The following is a 22308-nucleotide window of genomic DNA, read 5'->3' as shown; positions in this document are numbered from 1 at the left end:
CCCTGGGCTACATCTGTGCAACATTTGGCGCTTTTAGACTGATTAGCATGGAATTACCATACCATTCTATCTCCCTAAGGCCCCCGACTATTGTCAAAGTGTTGAAACATTTTCAATGTCCTCTCATAGTCCATCTACAACTACCAATGCTTGAGTGTGACACATTGTGATATCTCTCTGTGATATCTCTCTCTCTCTCGCTCTTTCTTTCTCTCGCTCTCTCTCTCTCTATATATATGTAACGGAGGTGATCCGAACCTCCCCACCCGGCTTCGAACCCGGGTCTCCCGCATGAAAGTCCAATATCTTAACCATTACTCCAAAGGGATATCACTATGGGGTCACCAGCACTTTCGCCTATAACATATTCGCCTACACGCATTTGGTCCTTTCGCCGGGCATTTTCGCCTTGGAGGAGAGTCTTTTCACCTACCTGTCTGAGCCATTTCGCCTACCCTCAATTCTGCTGTCAGACTGTCCATGTTGGCAAATTATCTCTTTGTCATTTAAATATTATAGTGACTGTGACAGTGGTGTCAAGTGAATCTAACAGTTTACTTGACATTTATTATTTACATCACATTTTATTCCTAAAAAATGGCAAAATATTTTTTTATGCCTGTTGACAGGCAAGGTTGATTCTATAGGCTATTTAGGTGTAGCATATCTTATATAGACCTATATAGGCTAATAGCCTATATATGTTGTATAGCCTAATGTTAAAACAATATAGGCCTACAATACTGTTCATTTTACAATACTGTTCAATACTGCACCAAAGAATGTATAGTATCGGGACATGGATTAATTAATTATTTGGGCGCACCTGATTCCAATAGCTCTGTATTTGTGTGATTACTATGGAGTGCATAGGATAGCCGTGTGTAGGTTTGACATGTAACACCACTGTCACAGTCACTCTAATATTTAAATGACAAAGAGATAATATGAAAACATGGACAGTCTGACAGCAGAATTGAGGGTAGGCGAAATGGCTCAGACAGGTAGGTGAAAAGACTCTCCTCCACGGCAAAAGTGCCCCGCGAAAAGACCTGGCGAAAATGTTATAGGCGATTATGCCTGACACCTTCTATGGAATGAGGGCAGATACTGAGGCTTCAGGCTGGGGCTGCGACTCTCTCCGCCACACTCACCCCCCAGCCCCCTTTGACCTCCTCCTACGGGGAAGCCCGGATCCGGGTCACGGCACCAATGTAACGGAGGTGATCCGAACCTCCCCACCCGGTTTCGAACCCAGGTATCCCACGTGAAAGTCCAATATCTTAACCATCACTCCAAAGGGATATCCCTATGGAATGAGGGCAGATACTAGACTTTTGAGGCTTCAGGCTGGGGCTGCGACTCTCTCCGCCACATATATACACACACACTATACTGTATTCTTTAATAGGCCATTTTGCAATTGGGAGCCATAGAATGCTGAGGTTATGGCTATTTGAGGGTCCTTTTGGGGACATGGAAAAGTTTGGGAACCCATGGAAATAGATCAGATGACCCCCTGATTTGATTGATTTGGAGCAATTAAAATCAATAATTATTTAGATGAAAGAAATTGTGTTTGCACTGCAGCATGAATCATTGTCAGTCAGTTATTCATTGACATACTGGTAGGCTTTTCATGAATCATTGTCAGTTATTCACTGACTTATACCGGTAGCCTTAGAACATTCATGAATCATTGGGGATATAGGATCCATTAAACAATATAAGTACAGTATTTTCTGGACTATAAGGCGCACCTGACTATAAGGCGCACTGTCAATGAATGGTCTATTTTCAAACTGTTTTCATATATAAGGCGCACCTGACTATAAGGCGCACATAATAGACGCTACCGTTGCGTTATGCATCAAACAGATGGAGCTGTGCTAAAGGGAATGTCAATGTCAATGAATGATCCATATATAAGGCGCACTGGACTATAAGGCGCACTGTAGTTTTTTGAGAAAATTAAAGGCTTTTAAGTGCGCCTTATAGTCCGGAAAATACGGGTAAGTAGGCCAAAACCAACAAAGTAGCCCGGGTGAACCATAATAATAATAACAAAAATATATAGTTATTTACTGTGAAGGGGTTTACAAAGTGAAATTAATGTAGGCCTATTCATCTATCCACCACTGGCACTGTATCGATCTGTTTCGTGTGATGTGATGATTCAATAATTTCATCTTCAGCAACGGTCAGGTCCAGTCAGCCTCCGTTGCCATAGAGACCCCCCCCTCCACCACCATCACACACACACACACACACACACACACACACACACACACACACACACACACACACACACAGCATCATCTTTTCTAAGGGGGGGGGGGCAAAGGCAAAACCAAACGGGATCACGTGACAAAGCAAAGATGGCGACCACATTGTAGACAGAATGGAAGTCAAAGCAGCGCCGCGATAACAGCAGATATAATAATAGCAGCGCGCCATGGTATCGCACACTCCCCGGCTGATCTCTTCGGTACGTTTATTTTGAACGAGTTGTTCTCTATTTCTCTGTCGCTGCCTGCTGCGTTCCGTTGGCGTTTACGTTTCATTGTGTTTTTCTTCTTTCTTGCAGGATCTGAGCTAAGTATAGAAGCCACGTTTGCTGCTGGTGCTGCTCCTGTGCTGGGGATCATTCTGGGCATCTGTCTGTCTGTCCGTCGCACCATCATTAGACCAGAGGCAACATGGCTCTAAATGTGTTTGGTAAGGAGAACATCACACTGTGGACATGTACGGATTATATCATGCTTGCATATTAATTGTGCAATGATATTTCTACGTGTGTGTGTGTGTGTGTGTGTGTGTGTGTGTGTGTGTGTGTGTGTGTGTGTGTGTGCGTGCGTGCGTGTGAGGTGCATGTGTTCCTGACAGGCTGCATTTGGGGATAATGTAGGGAATTTTATTTGGGGGTATAGGCATGTAAGTGTGGCTACAAAATCTCCATTTAGATTTCACTTAAGTTTCATAGACTTGGGTTTAGGTTAAGGGGATATGGAATGAATGTAAGTCAATGCAGGTGTGTGTGTGTGTGTGTGTGTGTGTGTGTGTGTGTGTGTGTGTGTGTGTGTGTGTGTGTGTGTGTGTGTGTGTGTGTGTGTGTGTGTGTGTGTGTCACTGGCTGGGGTAGTCTGGTCTCTTAGTAAATTAACGTTTCACTATTGTTCACTATTTGAAATTCTGTGACACACTCCTAACGCAGTCGATTTGTAGTAGGTACACTCTCTTTGTATTAAAGAGAGATGATCACATCAATCCTGTCGGGAACTTTTGGCAAATTGGCAATGCGCCTTTTGATTATCAGTAAATGCACGTAGCTTCAGCTTGTCTGAGGTGACGTAAGACCTTCCCCAAATGATTTTGGCTGTTCTTCAATTCAGCGCACATCCAATCACACACACACACACACACACACACACACACACACACACACACACACACACACACACACACACACACACACACACACACACAGTTTTAACAGGATAATATATGATGTCATCTTTAAAAACGGACACGCACACACACGCCCCATCTCCACCCTACCATTGTAGAGGTATTGCAGCAGGTCATACAAGATATGAGTGCACGTTGATTAGTAAGGCAACCTGCAGATTCTGTCCCACACAAAGACAAAACTGGGAAGTATCAGGTGTCTGGATGCAGTGAGTAATGCCTCCCCGAAAGACGGAAAGAGCCAGAATCACTTTCCTGCGCAGTGTTTGTTGGTGCTTATTTTGAAGACAGGATACAAGGAAAGCGAGTGTTGAGTAGATAAGGCTCGTGGTCGTAGTGTCTCGCACGCACGCACGCACGCACGCACGCACGCACGCACGCACGCACGCACGCACACACACACACACACACACACACACACACATACACACCACGATAGGAAATGGACGCTTAGTTTGTGCCAAGAAGAGAACATGAGTGATAACTCACCCTTGTTTTCTTTTTTAGATGCTTGCTGTAAAAGCATTACCACTTGCGCTCTCTTCGTTTGTGACCATAATCAGTTCGATTTAATTTTTGGGGGGGAAGTCAAGTGGTCCAAAAATTGCGCTAGTCTGTATGAAAGCTTTTTTGTTTTTGAAAAAGACAATAGGTTTCATTGTATGAATTGTGGTAATAAAATCCGTGTGTTGTTATTATTAATAGCAGCCGGCAATTAAAACAATGAGCTGAGCTAAGAGGAAGAAAGATTTAACAAAAGATAAATACAGAACAAACGGGTTTCCTCTCTGTATTTTTTTCTTCTTCTATTCTCTCTGGGCTTTTGAATGTTCACCTGCATTCATTTCCAGTCGATTCCTTATGTTCCATTCTATATGAACCACTTAAGCCCTATTTAATAAATAAATGCATTCTCTCTCTCTCTCTCTCTCTCTCTCTCTCTCTCTCTCTCTCTCTCTCTCTCTCTCCCCCCACACACACATCAGTTTCCCCTATTGACCTCCTGGGGTCACTGTAACCAAGGAAATGAGGTTCCTGATAAATTGGCCAAAACAAACATTCTGTGGTATGGCAGAATGTTTAATAAGTGGGATGAAAAGTGACTGTAACCTTTCTTTGGTTTTTAGATCATGACGAGTACAGGCCTCCAGTATGGAAGTCCTACTGTAAGTATTAAAGGATTTATTTACAGAATTATCCCACGGTTCACAATTGTTTACATTCCATTGTTTCTGTAGTACAGTAAACCACCCGAGTGAATTATTAAAAATACACCAAATTAATCAGTTTGACATGTTGTGTTTAAAGGAGTAGTTCACCCCCAAAATTACTTTTTTTCTATTGTTTTACTCATGCCATGGAGACTCGAGTTCAATAATGTTTTTTGTTTTTTGTCGCATTCCAAAGACAAAAATGTAATTAAAAATAAATTAAAAAAGTACCTTGATGGTTTTCCATTCCAGAGCCATGCACCCGGGTCCCCATCCGGAATCAATGGGGGTACATTTACTATAATCACATTTTTGTCTTAGGAATGCAAGAAATACCAAACATTATGATTGAACTCAAGTCTCCATGGCATGAGTAATCTGGGTAGTAATTTGGGGGATGAACTACCGGTACTCCTTTAATAACTCATGATAATACAGTATCTGGCTTAAAGTCCTGTTCGCAATTTGGTGTTAGGGGAGTTTCTCACCTGAACTGAGTCAGTGGGTCCCTAGACATGAAAAATCACAGAGGTGCTCGTCCGCCATAGTGCCAGGAATGGCGCAATGGCCAAATCAAATATGGCTGCCATCGGCTATGATGAAAATCCAACTTTTCTGTTTCTGGGTGTATATGCACATGTAATACCTCTATTTGGACTAATTGTGGTGTGGGGAATTCATTTCTGATATTGTTTTGACCATTTTGGGCGATTTGGACCTCAAAAGGTCATGGTCAAGGTCATTTTGCTATTCCGAAGACTGTGGGCCATAACTTGGCCATTGTTAGGAGTAAAAACAGGTGCAGTAGGTCTAAATCAACTAATGCTGACATGTATAATTCATTTCTGACATTGTTTTGACCATTAAGGATCATCTTGTCTTTGAAATATCAATGTCAATGCCATTTTCTAAAAACGATTTTGTTCATTACTTGCACTTTTATAGTATTTTTTGTAAGTTTGTTACTATTTTATAGTAAGTTTGTTTTGTTTATAACAAAAGACATACTAGTGGGAAATACAACAAGTAAAAATCCACATTTAACTTCAAAGGGGTGTTTTAAATGGGTGTTTAAATGAGCAAATAAGACTATTTACGAATAAAAGTGACAAATAAAATCACACAACAAAAGCACACATAAAATTAAATAACAATTTCCAAAGTGCACCATATTGGGATTGTGTGCATCCAAGTTAGTATGATGTGTTTTTACAGGATGTATTCAGCAAGGCAGCCATATCCTCGAGAGTCGAATCCTTGCATCCGTCCATGTTCCATTGGTTCTAGTCTTTCCTCAGGTTCCTTGGCTGTTGCAAGCAGGTGGCAAGACATGCACTAGAAAGGTGCCTTGTTGGTCTCAGGCAGCAGTTGTACTTCTCTGCTACCAATGCTGTCTTGTTCTGTCAAGGTCTTTGCCTCTCCAAAGTTTGTTAGATATTGTATTCGGTCAGAAGCCATAGCTGCATGCTTAGTCCCCACCTGGCCCATGCAGTCATCTCCAGTTTCCAAGGCATATGTCCCCTGATCACTGTCTTGGCTAGTGGTGCTCCAAGATGAGAGACTGCTTGATGCTGTAGAAGCATGTGCCGCTGCACACCTAGTGCCATACTGCTACCAGATCTACTTAATCCCCAGTGCTTGGAAGTACAGTATCACTACGACAACTCTCTGGGGTCCACTCATAATCCTGGCGACCCATTACTCCCTCCATTAGGTTAGGGTTATGGGTAGGTTTAGTTATAATAGGGCCAGTTGACTCCACATGTACCAGCAGCTTGGTGACAGCCTCCTCAATCTAGTTCAATCTTTGGGATCTCTTCACCTCCAGCCCCTTTTGCAGGGAGCCACTCATCATCATCAGAGATAACAGAGTCGATAGACGCACCCATCCCTCATCAACTTTACACATTCTGGGTGTCTGAGGTGAACAAACAGCTCTCCAGCTGTGTGTTCGGAATATGGTGTCCATTCAAGCTTGTGGCGATGTAGGTAGAACGGCTGCCTTGGAATCTGAAGGTTCCAGGGTCGATTTATGTCTCCTCCTGCTTATTTGTCGAAGTGTGCTTAAGCAAGACACTGAACCCCTAACTGCTCCCGATGAGCACCTTGCATGGTTTCTTGGTGTGAATGTATGTGTGAATGTGTGTGTTAATGGGTGAATGTGAAATACATTGTACAGCGCTTTGGAGAAGAGCGCTATATACTGTAAATGCAGTCCATTTACCATTATCAGCTCTGTTGTCTCTGTTGATGATGTCGCTAGTGGAGAAGAGATCCCAGACATCTTGAATAGGATTGAGGAGGCTGTCACCTGGTGCATGTACAGCCTCCATTATAACTAAGCCTATCCCTAACCTTCACTAACCTAATGGTCAGAATAATGGGATGTCGGAACTATGAGCGGACCCCAGAGAGTTGTTGTCTCCTTCACATTACTGCTATACTACACCCCATATTTCCAAGCACTGGGGATGAAGGAGATCTGGCAGCAGTATGGCACTGGTGAGACTCACTTGCACTGCATCAAGCAGTCTCATCTTGGAGCACCACTAGCCAAGACATTGATCAAGGCACATATGCCTTGGAGACAGGAGATGACTGCATGGGCCAGGTGAGGATTAAACATGTAGTTATGGCTTCTGACCGAGTACAATGTCTAACAAACTTTGGAGAGGCAAAGACCTTGACAGAACAAGACACAGTATTGGTAGCAGAGAAGTACAACTGCTGAGACCAACAAGGCACCTTTCTAGCGCATTTCTTGCCACCTGCTTGAACAGCCAAGGAACCTGAGGAAAGACTAGAACCAATGGAACATGGAACAGGGCATGACATAAAGGCTTGTCCTGTTGTCCGGGACAAGTGCCCATACTATGGAGTGGAGGTAGCAAGGGGGGTCATTAGCCGTCCTTTTGTTATTATTTCAATGTATGAAATTTTTATCCGGACAAGTGACTTTTGTCTCCGGACAAGTGAATGGGAAATATACTTGTCCAAAGGACAACTGCCTCAAAAAGTCAATGTCAAGCTCTGATGGATGGAAGGAGCACTTTGACTTTAGTACACTCCTGCCATGTCTGAAGCAAGATACTCGACACTGATGGAGTTCTGTGCATCATATTTTGCCATGGAACAATGCCAAATCAATCCTGTAAAAACACCTCATACTAACTTGCATGCACACAATCCCAATATGGTGCACTTTGAGGGAAATTGTTATTTAATTGTGTGTGTGATTTTGTTGTGTAATTTTATTTGTCACTTTTATTCGTAAATAGTCTTATTTGCTCATTAAAACACCCATTTTAAACCCCAATTTAAAGTTAAATGTGGATGCTTACTTGTTGTATTTCTCACTAGTATGTCTTTTGTTATAAACAAAACAAACTTACTATAAAATAGTAACAAACTTACACAAAATACTATAAAAGTGCAAGTAATGAACAAAATCGTTTTTGAAAAATGGCATTGACATTGATATTTCAAAGACAAGATGATCCTTAATGGTCAAAACAATGTCAGAAATGAATTATACATGTCAGCATTAGTTGATTTAGACCTACTGCACCTGTTTTTACTCCTAACAATGGCCAAGTTATGGCCCACGGTCTTCGGAATAGCAAAATGACCTTGACCATGACCTTTTGAGGTCCAAATCGACCAAAATGGTCAAAACAATATCAGAAATGAATTCCCCACACCACAATTAGTCCAAATAGAGGTATTACATGTGCATATACACCCAGAAACAGAAAAGTTGGATTTTCATCATAGCCGATGGCAGCCATATTTGATTTGGCCATTGCGCCATTCCTGGCACTATGGCGGACGAGCACCTCTGTGATTTTTAATGTCTAGGGACCCACTGACTCAGTTCAGGTGAGAAACTCCCCTAACACCAAATTGCGAACAGGACTTTAAGCCAGATACTGTATTATGAGTAATGGCATGCGTAATCAATAGAAAAAAAGTGATTTTGGGGGTGAACTACCGCTTTAATAATATTTTCTGTCTCTATTGCCTTAGTGTACCAGCTCCAGCAGGAGGCACCACACCCTCGCAGAATTACCTGCATCTGTGAGGTAAGAACTCTGCATACCCACATGTGCAAAATACATAATAACGTGTTCATCTTCAAATTGGCACTACAAGAAACCAGTCATAAACTGGTGCCTTTTCAGTTGCAGCTGGTGAACTGGTGAACCTATTTGGTCCTGCTAGCCACTTTGACAGAGGGCCAGCCATTGTTTAATTAGCCCATTCAAAACCTATTGTTGGTTATTTTTGGAAATTGGTGTGTGATTGAACGGTCTAATATTGCAATGGGGCAGCAAAGCATTGTCACAATTTTTGGGAAAGATGTACTATGTCATATGCTCTGGTAGATGCAATAGACCACACTTCCCACTCAAAACGTCCTCCTTCAGTGACTGCTTTCTTTGCATTGCTATACAGACATTAAATATAATAACATAATTATGCCATCTTCATAATGTGCAGACATGATGAAGATGGCATAATTGTTTTATTATATTTAATTTTGTCCTGTTGATGTGGTTGCAGTGGTTCTCCAAGTGGGGTCTTTGGTGAAGGTTACAGTCGGTCCCTAGCAAAATAAGGAACAGTTAAGGAACTAAATATAAACATTTAAGCCTATTTTATTTTCCCGATATTTGAGAATTGCCCATAATACAAGCTCAACGCATCCCATGGCAGCAGGCTATGTGCTTGTAGATCTCTTATAGTAGCGAGCTTGTAGATCCCTGTGACAAACTCTTTTCAAATGGGGGCCTGCGGCCAAATGCATATCAATTTTGGGCTCCTTGAAATGTTTAAGAAAAAAAAGAAAAGAAAAACGTTTTCATTTAAAGTCAACTCAGTCTATGAAAAGGCAGAAACTATTGTCCATCTAGTAAACAGTAGTTACAACCTTATAAATATCTTGAAGTCATAGTCATGCTGTCCAAAATAATTATTACAAGTCACAGTTGTACTGTTGCTTTGGTCAGTGTAATATTCCTTGAGAACATGGGCAATGTTCTTTTTCCTTCTTTATTTTTTTAGGATACAAAATAACATGCATAAAAATCTCAGCTGAATAGTCCTAACCTTTCTCTTTCAAAGAGTTATGTTGTGCATATCCAATGGTTGCTGGTGCAGGACAAAATAAGAGTCAGCAAAGGCTGAAAGGTGGTAAAGGTGGTAACCCGACACATTTTGCACAGTAAAAATGTTCTTTGCTCTGTCCTAACCTTTCTGTGTCATTGAACCTCATCGAGGCCACCATACAACAATTAAGCATTATGCCCCCCACCCCCTTTAAAAATAAAGAATCTGCAATCCAGCTTATGTCATGGAATGTAAATGTTTAATTCAGGGTATTCTGTATATGAGGAACATTATAATTACTAGAAGCTGGGCCGCCCTTCCCAGCGTCTAGTCGGCGACCTGGCCAACTCGGAACAATGTAAATAGGGAATGAATGCCCCGTCCTTTAATGCAAACCCCATTATACCTGTTTTCATAGGACCCGTTTTGACCATCTGCCTGCCTGTGTCCATTTATGCCCATATATGGAGATATTTGTATCTGTCTGTCTGTCTGTCGGCGTCCATTTTATGTCCATATATGGAGATCACTGCAGTTATAGTTCTGGGTCCATTTTATGCCCATATATGGAGATATCTGTCTATCTGCGTCCATTTTATGCCCATATATGGAGTATCTGTCTGTGCCTCCAACTGTGTTGCAGACACAGTGCCGGTTCCCCCTTTAATGCAAACCTCATTATACCTGTTGTCATAGGACCCGTTTTGAACATCTGTTTGCCTGTGTCCATTTATGCCCATACATGGAGATATCTGTATCTGTCTGTCTGCGTCCATTTTATGCCCATATATGGAGATCTTTGACCATCTGTTTGCCTCTGTCCATTTATGTCCATATATGGAGATAGCTGTACATACATACACACTCACAGAGATTTTTTGTTGACTCATGTGGCGTACGTGATGTCAGAGCCTTTTATGAAGTGATGTCACAATGAGTCAGAGCTTTCGCCGATTTCCTCCGGAACAGCCTGATGTCAACAATCAACCCCGCATAAGGAGATTCCGAACGTTTCGCGCCGGTTCGGGAAAACCGCGCGTCGGGTCGGGTCGAGACCCGGCACTGCACTCCGTGCCGCGGCGGGGAACGCGCGTGCCGAATCTGAAGCCGGTGGGACGAACGGTTCTCGAGATACGCGGATTACAGACACACAGACAGACAGACACGCAGAGACTTCTCGCATTTATAGATAGATGTAGTATTACACCAGAACAGGCAAAAAGAAGGAAAGAAGCATTCATTTACCTGGAATGTTCTGAGAATTGTGTGGGTGGGTTGTATGGAAAAGGATGACTGTTTATTATCCAACATTATTGAGCGCAGCTTTGTTTATGCAAGCTTACATGCATGTCTGTTTACGGTATTTGTCGACACTGTGCTTTTAGCTGGGCTGTTGTCCACAAATCCCATGTCCTCAGAGACCCAGAGAAGACAGCAGGCTGTCCTTTATGTCTGACACAGCAAGGACGTGACTTTCCACCTTGGTTCAATTAACATTACTGCTTCACTAATGAGTAGTTATTTTATGAGGACTGGGCGTTTTCATTTGTAAGATAGTTCTTTTCTGTAATATTATCTTTAAGGCATTTCTGCTTTATTAGTTGGTGTACACAGGAAAGATGGGATTGAGAAGAAAGATTGACAAGAAAGATGGGATTGAGAAGAGCGCATGAAGGGCAACAAAGGTCACAAGCTAAACTCGAACCTGGTTAGAAGGTACATGATGCAGTATGTGTAGAATGTTTGAATTAATACATTTGTTATTTGATTAATTTGATTAAAAATAATTGAAATGGTAAAAGTAGAACCGCTACAATCTTGTAGATTGGCTATTTTTGTGCAACACTTGTGTCAATTCATTATACATTTTCTATAAAATAATTAGCTTCTCGATTAATTGAAATGTTAATTGATAGAATAATCGCAAAGAAGATAATCGATAATTGCTGCCCCAATTTACTATACACATCTTTTTACCTTCTCTCAAAGGCAGGCCGAAAAACAACCAAAAGGCCAAAATGTGATTTTGAACCTTGCTCTCAAAAAACATTGGTACCGTGTCCTGAATATTTCCCTCAAAGGATAACTAAATGGTTCAGTTAATGACGCAGGTATAGCCAAGTAAGAACCTGATTCTTTCAGGAAAGGCTATAACAATGTTAAAGCTATTAACACAGGGCTATTTTGTGGCTGCATTAACACAATCCCAGCCAATGACGGCCAGGTGCTAGAGCACACTGCATGTGACCACCAGACAACAACATGCACCGGCAGGTTCTGCCCTGGGGGCACAGTGCCACCACATGTGGTGTCTACCAGTGTGCCACGTAAAGGACAGTGTGGTGTGCCAAGGTTGAGCCAATCCAAGTGGGAGTAAGTACTGGAACTGTGTTTCCGTGTGTGTCCTGCAATGGGCAGTTGGGCACCAGGGACGTGCAGAGAATGTTTAAGAGGCAGGGGCTGACATTTCTAAAAAGGCGAAAATAGCCGACCTCCAAGCTCACACCGAGTCGCGCTGCGACGCTTGGTCAACATAAAATGCTGCATTCAGGTATGGCATGGACAGAAGGCATTTGCATTTCTTTCACCATAGTAAAAACTGCATTCATTACTTTCATTACAGACAGATAAAAGGGCAGGGGGCTCAAGCCCCTTTTGATGTCTGTGTGCACGTGCCTGATGGGCACTTCTGTCAAGACATTGGAGTTGTGTGTGTGTGTGTGTGTGTGTGTGTGTGTGTGTGTGTGTGTGTGTGTGTGTGTGTGTGTGTGTGTGTGTGTGTGTGTGTGTGTGTGTGTGTGTGTGTGTGTGTGTGTGTGTGTGTGTGTGTGTGTGTGTGTGTGTGTGTGTGTGTGTGAACAGCTGGACTGGATGTCCATTTCAATTCAGGTTGCCACCATTGACCCACTTTAAATCAGTGATCATTAACTGGAAGACTGGCTGTAGAGGCACTTAGCCGTACTTTGTCCTTATGGCCATTTCTACTGTTTAATTAAGGAACACTCACTGCTGTCATCGTTTCTATATCTTAACTTGGTCAATACAGAGTGCTGTTCCAATTTGGAAGATAAACGGATAGTCGGATACTGTCTGACTTGTAATCCACTTTTCACAGAGTGCTATAGAGATTATGAGTAATTTATTCTACTGATAAAGCTTCACACTGCTAATCTGTGTTCAGGTTACCGCTGATCAAAACTCGGAGAAGATACTTGTAATAGCAAAACGTGTACAAGCATCAATAAAGCAATCAATGTTCAATATGAACGGTGAAACTTTCACTAGCAAGCTTTCATTTAGCCCTTGCAGCCTCCTTGATGTGCACACGCCTACCTGCCACCCCCCCCCCCCCCCCCCCCCCCCCCCCCCCCCCCCACACACACACACACCACACACACACACACACTGCAGCCAAATTAATATTCACTTCACTTTGTCAGGGCTTGGCCAGGCAGCAGTTTGTACTGGGTTTATAATCCAACATTCTACACGCACTCTGTCAGTTCCTCCAGGAATGTGATTTTATAATTAACACAAAGTCTAATCCCCAATGTTTGTGTGGTTTTCCCACAGGATATGGACAGTCCACTAGAGCATGAATAATTTTGGATATCCTTGGCATTTCTTCACAACATTTCTTTCAGTCAAACTGTGTCAAAATGTACCTACTTTTCTCAGCTTCATTCATTCATAACTTGTACTTCAGAGCATAGGCAAATAGAAGTATACTTTTTACCCTGCCTACTACCTGTGGTAGGGTATTGTAATTATACCTGTGTATGTACAGTATGTTCTGTATGTGAACAACATAACTTGAGAACGGATTGCTGGTTTCTAATGAAACTAGCTGTAAATGATCTCTTGGCTGGCCTGAAGACATACTTTTGGGTAGAAAAAGTAAAAGGTGGAAATCAAGGGCGGCTGTGTGGAGTTTCATGACATGACATGGGATGGGAATGATCAGTCTGCCCTGATGGGATAAACCTTTGGGTCTCAAAGGTGAAGGTCTCAATGAAAGTCAAAATGATATAATCGATTATAACTCGGGAATGGGCAGACCCTGGAACAAGATGTGTTTGTGTGGCCAGGTTTTGCACATCCATGTGCATGTTGTTTGATTTCTTGTGCTGATTCTGAATAGAATGTTTAGTTTATACAGTAAATACTGGAACCTAAAGCACAGTAAGCTTTATCGTAACTTTGTGTGTAAATTGCATTTTAGAAGAGAGAGTAGATGATTGACCGTAACAGCCCAGCAAGGGTGTCCACTAGGGCTGTCACAATTATTACATAATCGTCTAATCGTGATTATTTGACATAATCACGATTATTTTTCATAATCGTACATAATCTACAAGCTCACAACGCGTTGTGAGCTTGTAGATCGGCTATTTCCACTATCCATGTTCTTTTTTTAAGCATAAAGTTGTCAAACAGAAATGTAATTGTCAATGACGAAAACACAATTAAATCGTTAATCGCAATTATTTGAGTGACAGTTAATCGGTATGTAAAATGTCATAATCGTGACAGCCCTAGTGTCCACTATCCCCTTTTCAATGCACTAGACCCCTGGGAGATCAGGCCAAAAAATGTTATAAGAAGTTCTGATTGACGTCAAAATGTAGTTGTCTCACCTGAAAAAAAGTTAAGACATAGAAACGAGCATGTATTGCACTTTAGTGCTTGGGCAACTGTGTGTCTACTGGAAGCTGATGTTGAGTTGGTGGTGACTGGGATCGAACTGGGAACCATGTGGTCCAAAGGCTTGTGCTCTACCAACACCCTTCCCTCCTTCAATACTGTGTAAAAAAAAGAATTGTGTATGTTTTATAGTTTTTTATCCTCATACCCTGAGAGCATTTGAAACACATTGTGCAATGTACAGAAAGAAATTGATTTCTTTAAATTGTATATACAGCAGGAGAGAGTCAGTATTTATAAAGGTTTGGGGAAATTCAGTGGCCTTCGTTCTTGTCTCACATGCTGTGTTTTTCTTTTTTATTCTCCCAGGTGGACAACCGACCCAAATACTATGGACGAGAGTAAGTTCTCTTTTTATTAATAACAGGAGTTCACACATTTTGCATTTCAAAAGAAAAGTTGACAGGCTTCAAGGTGTTTTAGTCACATACACAGGCAATCACGCCTACTTCAATCTTCCTCACCATTTTACTGTACAGTAGACAAGAATAAAATGTAAATAAGTCGGTCAAATAGAAATAGTCTGAATAAACGGTGATAAAACTAGAAGACATAAGGCTTTTCTGTGTGTGTTCAAGCTTGTACTTTATTGTTTCATCTTTTGTACAGGTACATAAGAGTAAAACCTTTTTGGTTTGGCTTCCTTCTGACAATGCAGCAGTTTATATAATGACAGCAGAACAAATACAAATTAAAAAAGATTGTAGTAATAATAATAATGACAACGTAGAAAGGTTTAGGGAAAAGTGTGTAAAAGGCAAAAGAGCAAAGAGAGAATAAAAGAGCATCCTCTAAATCAAATGTACATGTGCATAAAGTTTGGTATATTGTATACACCAGGGGTCAGCAACCTTTTTCAAATGAAGTGCCATGTTTTTATTTTCTAGATAGTCAGTCTGCCATGTCGACATACATTTTAATGACACCCCATCAAAATTGGGTCATATTTTGATTGTCAGGACATTGTTATAACAACCATTAGACGCCTATCTCCCCGACTCCCTCCCCAGTCAGAGTTCAGAATTTTAATGAATGTAGAATTATGGGCAGGATGTAATTTGCTGCAAATTAGGTGACTTTTAATTTAATTGACCACGTTTAAAACAATATTTGATTTTAAAATATAAATCCTCTCATACACTTCTGCCAGTGTGCCAGTGCCACCCTCCCCAGTGCCAAATCTGCCAATGTTGGCACCCGTGCCCAAGGTTGCCTACCCCTGGTATACACCAACAGCATTTTTTCCAGTAGTTGCTACTGTACTGAACTTGTGTGTGTGTTTGTTGCCGCGTAAAGGAAACGAGGTGTGGTTGTGTTTTTTTTTTTGCTGTCCAGGTACCATGGGATGATCTCCAGAGAGGAGGCAGACCAGCTGCTCAGCCAAGCCGAGGGCAGCTACCTTATCAGGGAGAGTCAGAGACAGCCTGGCACCTACACACTGGCCCTGCGGTACGCACCACTACACAGTGTCACATGCCACCACGCATGCACGTTCACGTGTGTGTGTGTGTGTGTGTGTGTGTGTGTGTGTGTGTGTGTGTGTGTGTGTGTGTGTGTGTGTGTGTGTGTGTGTGTGTGTGTGTGTGTGTGTGTGTGTGTGTGTGTGTGTGTGTGTGTGTGTGTGTGTGTGTGTGTGTGTGTGTGTGTGACAGCGAAAGGTGTGGCAGTTCAAACCGGGAGAGTGTTTTCTGCTGGTGTTTCAGTCAGAGCGTATCAAAGGGTGCGTTCGGAAATGCGCACCGGTTCTGGTTAGGTTTAGGCATAGTTTTACTGAGGTTAAGGTTAGAGTTAGGCATAGTTTTACTGAGGTTAGGTTTAGGCACTCACTACACTGAGCACACACCCGGTGCGCATTTCCAAACGCACCCTTTGATACACTCTGGCTGAAACACCAGCAGAAAACACTCTCCCGTTCAAACCAGGGCAATGGAGAGAAGAAGAGAGCGACGAGAGAAACGTATACTTGCTCGCTCGGGAAAAGTAATATCACAGTGTCTATCTACTCGTCTGTATATTTTTACATTGGCTTTTCCTTATACCTTCTCTCACGTCTTTCGGGTTCTCCCTTCAGTATGTAGAGAAATATACAGTGTTATGCAGTACGTTTACAGTTGTATCATATATTGTCTTGTCTTGTAGTTGTAGTCGCAGTTAGTTAGTATAGAAACGTCCGCCTCATGTCCGTCCGTCAGTCCATGAGGCACGCTAATACAGCGCGTTGTGGATTGCCTCTCACATGGTCTGTGCGAACGCTGCTCATTCAGCTGTCACTGCTTAACTCATACAGTGCCGCCGGCCACAAGGGGCGCTAGAGTGCCAGAAATTTCTCTATAGACCTTCGCTCTAGCTTCCGTCGACACTGTCCCAAGTGCCTTGGGATTTCACTCCAGCCAATGCTATGGGTGACTAGAGGAGGAAGCTAGCTGACACGTAGCCAAAATGCTAACCCATTTAGAAGCCCGATCTAAAGCTATTTCAGTCGCAGAAAACTTTCTCTTTGGGTCTGGGAACACAATCCGGAGAAAATCCTGTCTAAAGATGTGATTTATTATTGGAGTGGGCGGCGCGATGCGGCCGTTAGCACGACTACGGCCCGTGTATGGCCGAGTGTTGGCCCGGACCATGGATGGACGTTTAGACCGGGGCTTCGTTGAGGCCTCCGATTAAATAATTAATTTTATTAAATATCCCGGACTAGTTCGGGATAGGCACCCTGGAATACGTTGCGCCGCCGACAGTATAGATTGAGTTTTTTTTGGGGGGCTCTAAACTTTATTTTAAACCATTTTCAATGGAATAAATCGTCGGACCATCTAGCATCTCTCGTTGGTAAGCGTTGGACGAGCAAGGACCACCCACATTGCTCCAAGCAGCTCGGGGTAAGTAAAATAGCAAATAAAATATTGGATTGGATTGAAATAAAGCCGAACTTGTTCGGGATAGGCACTAATAGGGTTAATACGCTGATTCACGGAACACACCTCTGTCAGCTGGGACACTCCTGTATGTGACTGTACATTGCCAATCGTCGTCTTCTTTCGGGGGATTTGCTGTGTATAACACACAGTTTCACAGAATTATTTCAGCTAGGGCTGTCACAATTATTACATATTCGTCTAATCGTGATTATTTGACATTAGCGCAATTATTTTGTCATAATCGTCATAATCGTGAATGTTGAAAAATTTCAGAGATAGTGGAAATAGCAGATCTACAAGCTCGATGCGACGCGTTGTGAGCTTGTAGATCGGCTATTTCCACTATCAATGTTATTTTTTAAGTAGTAAATCGTCAAATATGTCAGTAATGTATTTGTGTGTTTACTGTTTAGGTTATGTATCATATCTGCCATATGCAACTTCAAAGCCTAAAATACAAACAGAAATGTAATTATCAACGACAAAAACACAATTAAATCGTCAATCGCCAATTATTTGAATGACAATTAATCGTCATGTAAAATGTCATATCGTGACAGCCCTAATTTCAGCACGACCTGACGGTCGCTTCTCACACGTACCGTGTGTTACAGTACGTACTTGTGTTATATGGTGTGCATTTGTCTTCTGTTGTATCTGTTGAATGATTCAGTGGAACAGAACCTTGATAAGTTTCCAACTGCTCCCATTTTGACTCCAGCCTTCTCTTTCACTCTCACTTTATTTCACTCTCTTGCTCTCTCCCCCCCCCCCCTCTCAACCTCCCACTGTCCCATAATTGCTTTCCATAAATATCTGTCCACAAACCCATGGCCCACTCTGGGTTGGCAGAAAAGGAAAGGTTGGATTTTGGGTTAATGCATTTTTCTTTTTTCCTGGTGGTTTTATTAGTAATCCGCTATGGAGCCCGGGAATAATTAGGTCCAGTTCAGGGATGTTTTGTCATAGTTCTGTCATAGCTTGTGCTATTTTATGTTGTATTTGTTGCACTTAAACCACACGTCAGCTGACTTAACTGAAATAAAAGTAGTTGGAATGTAGTTGGAGTAGTTGTGTCATGATACCAAAATCCCTAAAATTGTAAACACAATTATATGTAAATAAATAGAATACAACAACAAAAAAAGTTATGCATAAGGTTTCTGTTGTCAGAACAATGGGATTTACTATAGTTTCCAAATCTGCAAATTGTGCCCTGTAGTTTAATTAAATCATCTTGAATGTAGCTCATGGATCTTCTGTCAGACATTCTGTATCTTTCACGTGACGGGTGATGATGCAAAGTTTGTCTCCTCATCCGTATGTCCTCTCTTTTTGTCCACCACTAGCTTCGGTAACCAAACGAGAAACTTCCGTCTGTACCACGATGGAAAGCACTTTGTGGGAGAGAAGAGGTTCGAGTCCATCCACGACCTGGTCACGGATGGACTCATCACACTGTACATCGAGACCAAGGTGTGTGACTAATCAATTTATTAAAAATGAAATCGATAAGTTATGAAAGTAACCGATTCATATCCTATCTCTATTTTGGGCATGCCATTGTAGGTCGGAAAAAATAAATGTATAACTGCATATAGTAAGGGGATATCTTAAAAGGTCCTGGAATAAATTCCTTCATCTCACAAAGACTGAAATTCCGTTTCCCTAGGAGAATCCGTTACAGCTGCTGAAAGTTGGGGTCCCATTAACTTAACTATACACGAAAAAAACTCACCAAAATAAATAAGTAGCATGTGAAGGGTCAAACTAGGGATTTCTCATGATTCTGAATCCATTGCATCCAAGTATTTGTTTTGCACAAAAAAAAACATTCCTTGGGGTAAAGGCAGCTCCCACAAAACTGTGAAAAGTGATGACTCATCACTAAAATATAGTTTTGGGCCATTTTTTGTCCAAGGAATGTTTTTTGCGCAAAACAAATGCTTGCAATGGATTCAGAATCATGAAAAAACCCTAGTTTGACCCCTCACATGCTACTTAAAGCATATTTATTTTTGGTGTGTTTTATCCTGTATAGTTAATTTAATGGGACCCCAACTTTCAGCAGCTGTCAAGGATTCTCATATGGAAACTGAATTTCAGTCTTTGTAAGATGTGTTACTAGAGACCTTTAAAACACATTGGTGAAGAAAGTTTTTGGTAAGGAATTTATTCCAGGATTTGAAACTTTCTGAAGATATCTCCTTACTAATAGTATATGAGGGATCAGTGTTGTACCCGAACGCGTACAATGAACGATCATTCATGAACACTTTCATATTTTGGGCGAACGTGAACTGAACGTTCTTTGTTACCGCTTGATGAACGTTATTGTCAAACGCGTTCATTCTGACGTCCGTTAACGGCACTCTTCGGCCGTTTGTGTGGCGGTCTGCGGTTGTCTGTCCTCTCGTCTTTCTTTGCATTCACATGCTCCAATAGCACCCAGCTGCAGACTCACAGACCTCGCGAATGTTGATATGTGAGCAGTGCTGTCTGCAGCTGTGTGTCAATCACCTCCTCGTTACATCTCCGAAGTAAAGCCTGACTATACTTTGTCGTATGACGTGTGTTGCATGCCGAAAATAGCTTGTAGATAGATCGGCTATTTTAACCAACGCAGTCATCTCCAAATTCAGGCATTGTTTCAGCATGCGGGTGTAACCATGGCAGTGACTCATGAAATTTGGGAACTGTTTCACCTGTTTATGCTGATATATGGTGTTCCGTGTGTCCAGGCCAGTATGTGACATAAGTACTATGACGTCAGAGTACTGTAGACAGACGGTGGACAGACAGACATTCGGTAAATTAATAGTTAGATATTCACATGATGAATTGTAATGACAATATTCACAGAGCAGATAAGGGTATTATAATACAACAAGTAAGGATACAATACAACAAGTAGGAAGAAAGCTGCACTGAAACTTGACAGAGTTCTTTTCTAACCTGGTTGAGGGTGGTAACATATTAGATGTTACATTAGAAAAGTCTTCCATGGTTCTCATTCATTCATTCATGCTTTCATTCATTCATTCATTCAGTACAGCATTGGCATACAAATTAGACTAGGACTGTTGTGAACACAGAAACCTTTTGTGGTTAATTAAAAACACTTGAGTTTGTTAGCAGTGTTATAGAAGTATAGGTTGTAAAACACAAAACTTCCTAACATTTTGAAGTATACTAATGCCAACGTGTGTGTGTGCCCTTTCATGTGTCAGGCTGCGGAGTACATCGCCAAAATGACCATTAATCCCATCTACGAGCACGTGGGCTACACCACCCTCAACCAGGAGCCCACGCTGAAGAAACACGTGCCTCTCAGCCTCGACGCCCCCGACGGCCCAGCCCTGATCAAGGACAGTATCGCAGAGGAGAGGGTGAGGATGAGAGCCCTCATGTTGATGTGCACATTGGGGATGTGGTGGTAATCGCTATTATTGTTCATCGTGATAAATAAAAAAGGCGGCTCACAATAATCGTATCGCAGAGATTTCAATTCATAGTGAAATTGTCCTCTGTCGTACACTAGGATCAATTGCCTTTTGTTGAGCTGCGAATTCAGTACCACTTAAACCCCTCTATACTTGATAAAGCGGACCTTTAGAGCGCATTTGGTACGCTCTTATTTCACTCAGAAATAACAGATCTACAAGCACTTTCCCACCAGAATAGGGATGCTAGGGGTTGAAGTGGTTAACAAATGTGGCATTTTAAGTATTAAGTATATTTTGATTATCACGATAATATTGCTAATCGCAATTATTTTTGCCACAATAATCGTGACATGTAATTTTCATATCGTCCCCCTTGTGCACATCTGCATTTTGCTGGTCTTACCATGTGAGATATTGCCTAAGGCTGTGGTTCTCAACACGGGGTCCTTGAGGGCGTTCCAGGGGGTCCATAATGCAGTGTGTGTTGTTTTTTGACCATTGGGAGGATCCTGTAAAGAATCTGTTCATTATGACAGTGACACTATGGCAGAGAAATTTCGAATAATAATAAATCATTTAGCCATTTATTTTATCCAGAGCGACTTGCAAGTGCGAAATCGCAGAGCGAGCATGAACTCTAGTCAAACAAACAACAAGGTAAATAATCACATGAATAGAGTGAAAAACATACAGTAGACTATGGCAGACCACCACAGTGGTCATTAATTAACCAGTTTGGTTAATTTATGGGAAACAACTGCCAAATGGACCCTCTTTATAGGTTCACTGGTTCCACTGGATCTGTACCCTCTCAGAGTTAACTTAACAGAAGATTTTACACTGTAGATTGGGGTCCTAGAGATGAAAAATAGTGTACCATATGGGGGTCCGTGGCCTAATGCATATCAAATCGGGGGTCCTTGAAATGAAAAAGGATGAGAATCACTGACCCAAGGTTCATTTATGTTGTCCATGATCACTGTGCACTGCACTGGAAATATTTGATACCTCCCGTTGAATTTGCTGTCTTGGTTTGCGTATGCTTCATTAACACTTGCATCGGCTGTGCCCACAGTAAGCCAGTGATGCGTGTATTCAGTCATGGTTAGGGATGGGACGATATGAAAATTTCATTTCACCATTATTGTGACAAAAGAAATTGCGATTTACGATATTTTTGCGATAATCAAAATCTATTATCCTGGGGCAGAACATTTGCCAAAAAATAGCAGATCTATTATCAAGTACGTAGATCGGCTATTTCTTTGCAAAGACATTTGATAGGGAGTGAAAAAAGACTGTATCAAGTACGTATATTATAAGTACCTTTTACCAATTATAGAGGGTTTAAGTGGTACCGGATATGCAGCTAGCAAATAAAAGGTGAATTGATCCCAGTGCATGACGGAGGACGATATCACGATGAATTAAATCTCCACGATACGATTATCG

General features: G+C 41.7%; 1 protein-coding gene across 1 annotated transcript in view; it reads left to right on the top strand.

Moving 5' to 3' along the window:
- Positions 1 to 2382: 2382 nt before the first annotated feature.
- LOC308280540 (N-chimaerin) overlaps positions 2383 to 22308 on the top strand; it is a gene marked incomplete at its 3' end in the record, with an annotated part of 37498 nt that continues 17572 nt past the window's right edge. The window contains exons 1-8 of the mRNA XM_080720860.1: positions 2383 to 2488; positions 2588 to 2718; positions 4596 to 4634; positions 8706 to 8761; positions 14802 to 14833; positions 15828 to 15941; positions 18760 to 18886; positions 20641 to 20799. Coding sequence (XP_080576986.1) covers positions 2700 to 2718; positions 4596 to 4634; positions 8706 to 8761; positions 14802 to 14833; positions 15828 to 15941; positions 18760 to 18886; positions 20641 to 20799 — 546 coding nt within the window. The 5' untranslated portion in view covers positions 2383 to 2488; positions 2588 to 2699. The remainder of the gene's footprint in view (positions 2489 to 2587; positions 2719 to 4595; positions 4635 to 8705; positions 8762 to 14801; positions 14834 to 15827; positions 15942 to 18759; positions 18887 to 20640; positions 20800 to 22308) is intronic.

This window comes from Nannobrachium achirus, assembly GCF_963921795.1.
Source record: "Nannobrachium achirus genome assembly, chromosome: 24".
In the NCBI taxonomy this organism is placed as follows: Eukaryota; Metazoa; Chordata; class Actinopteri; order Myctophiformes; family Myctophidae; genus Nannobrachium; species Nannobrachium achirus.
The sequence above is the reverse complement of the archived record's forward strand: the minus strand, read 5'-3'. Positions and strand labels throughout refer to the sequence as shown.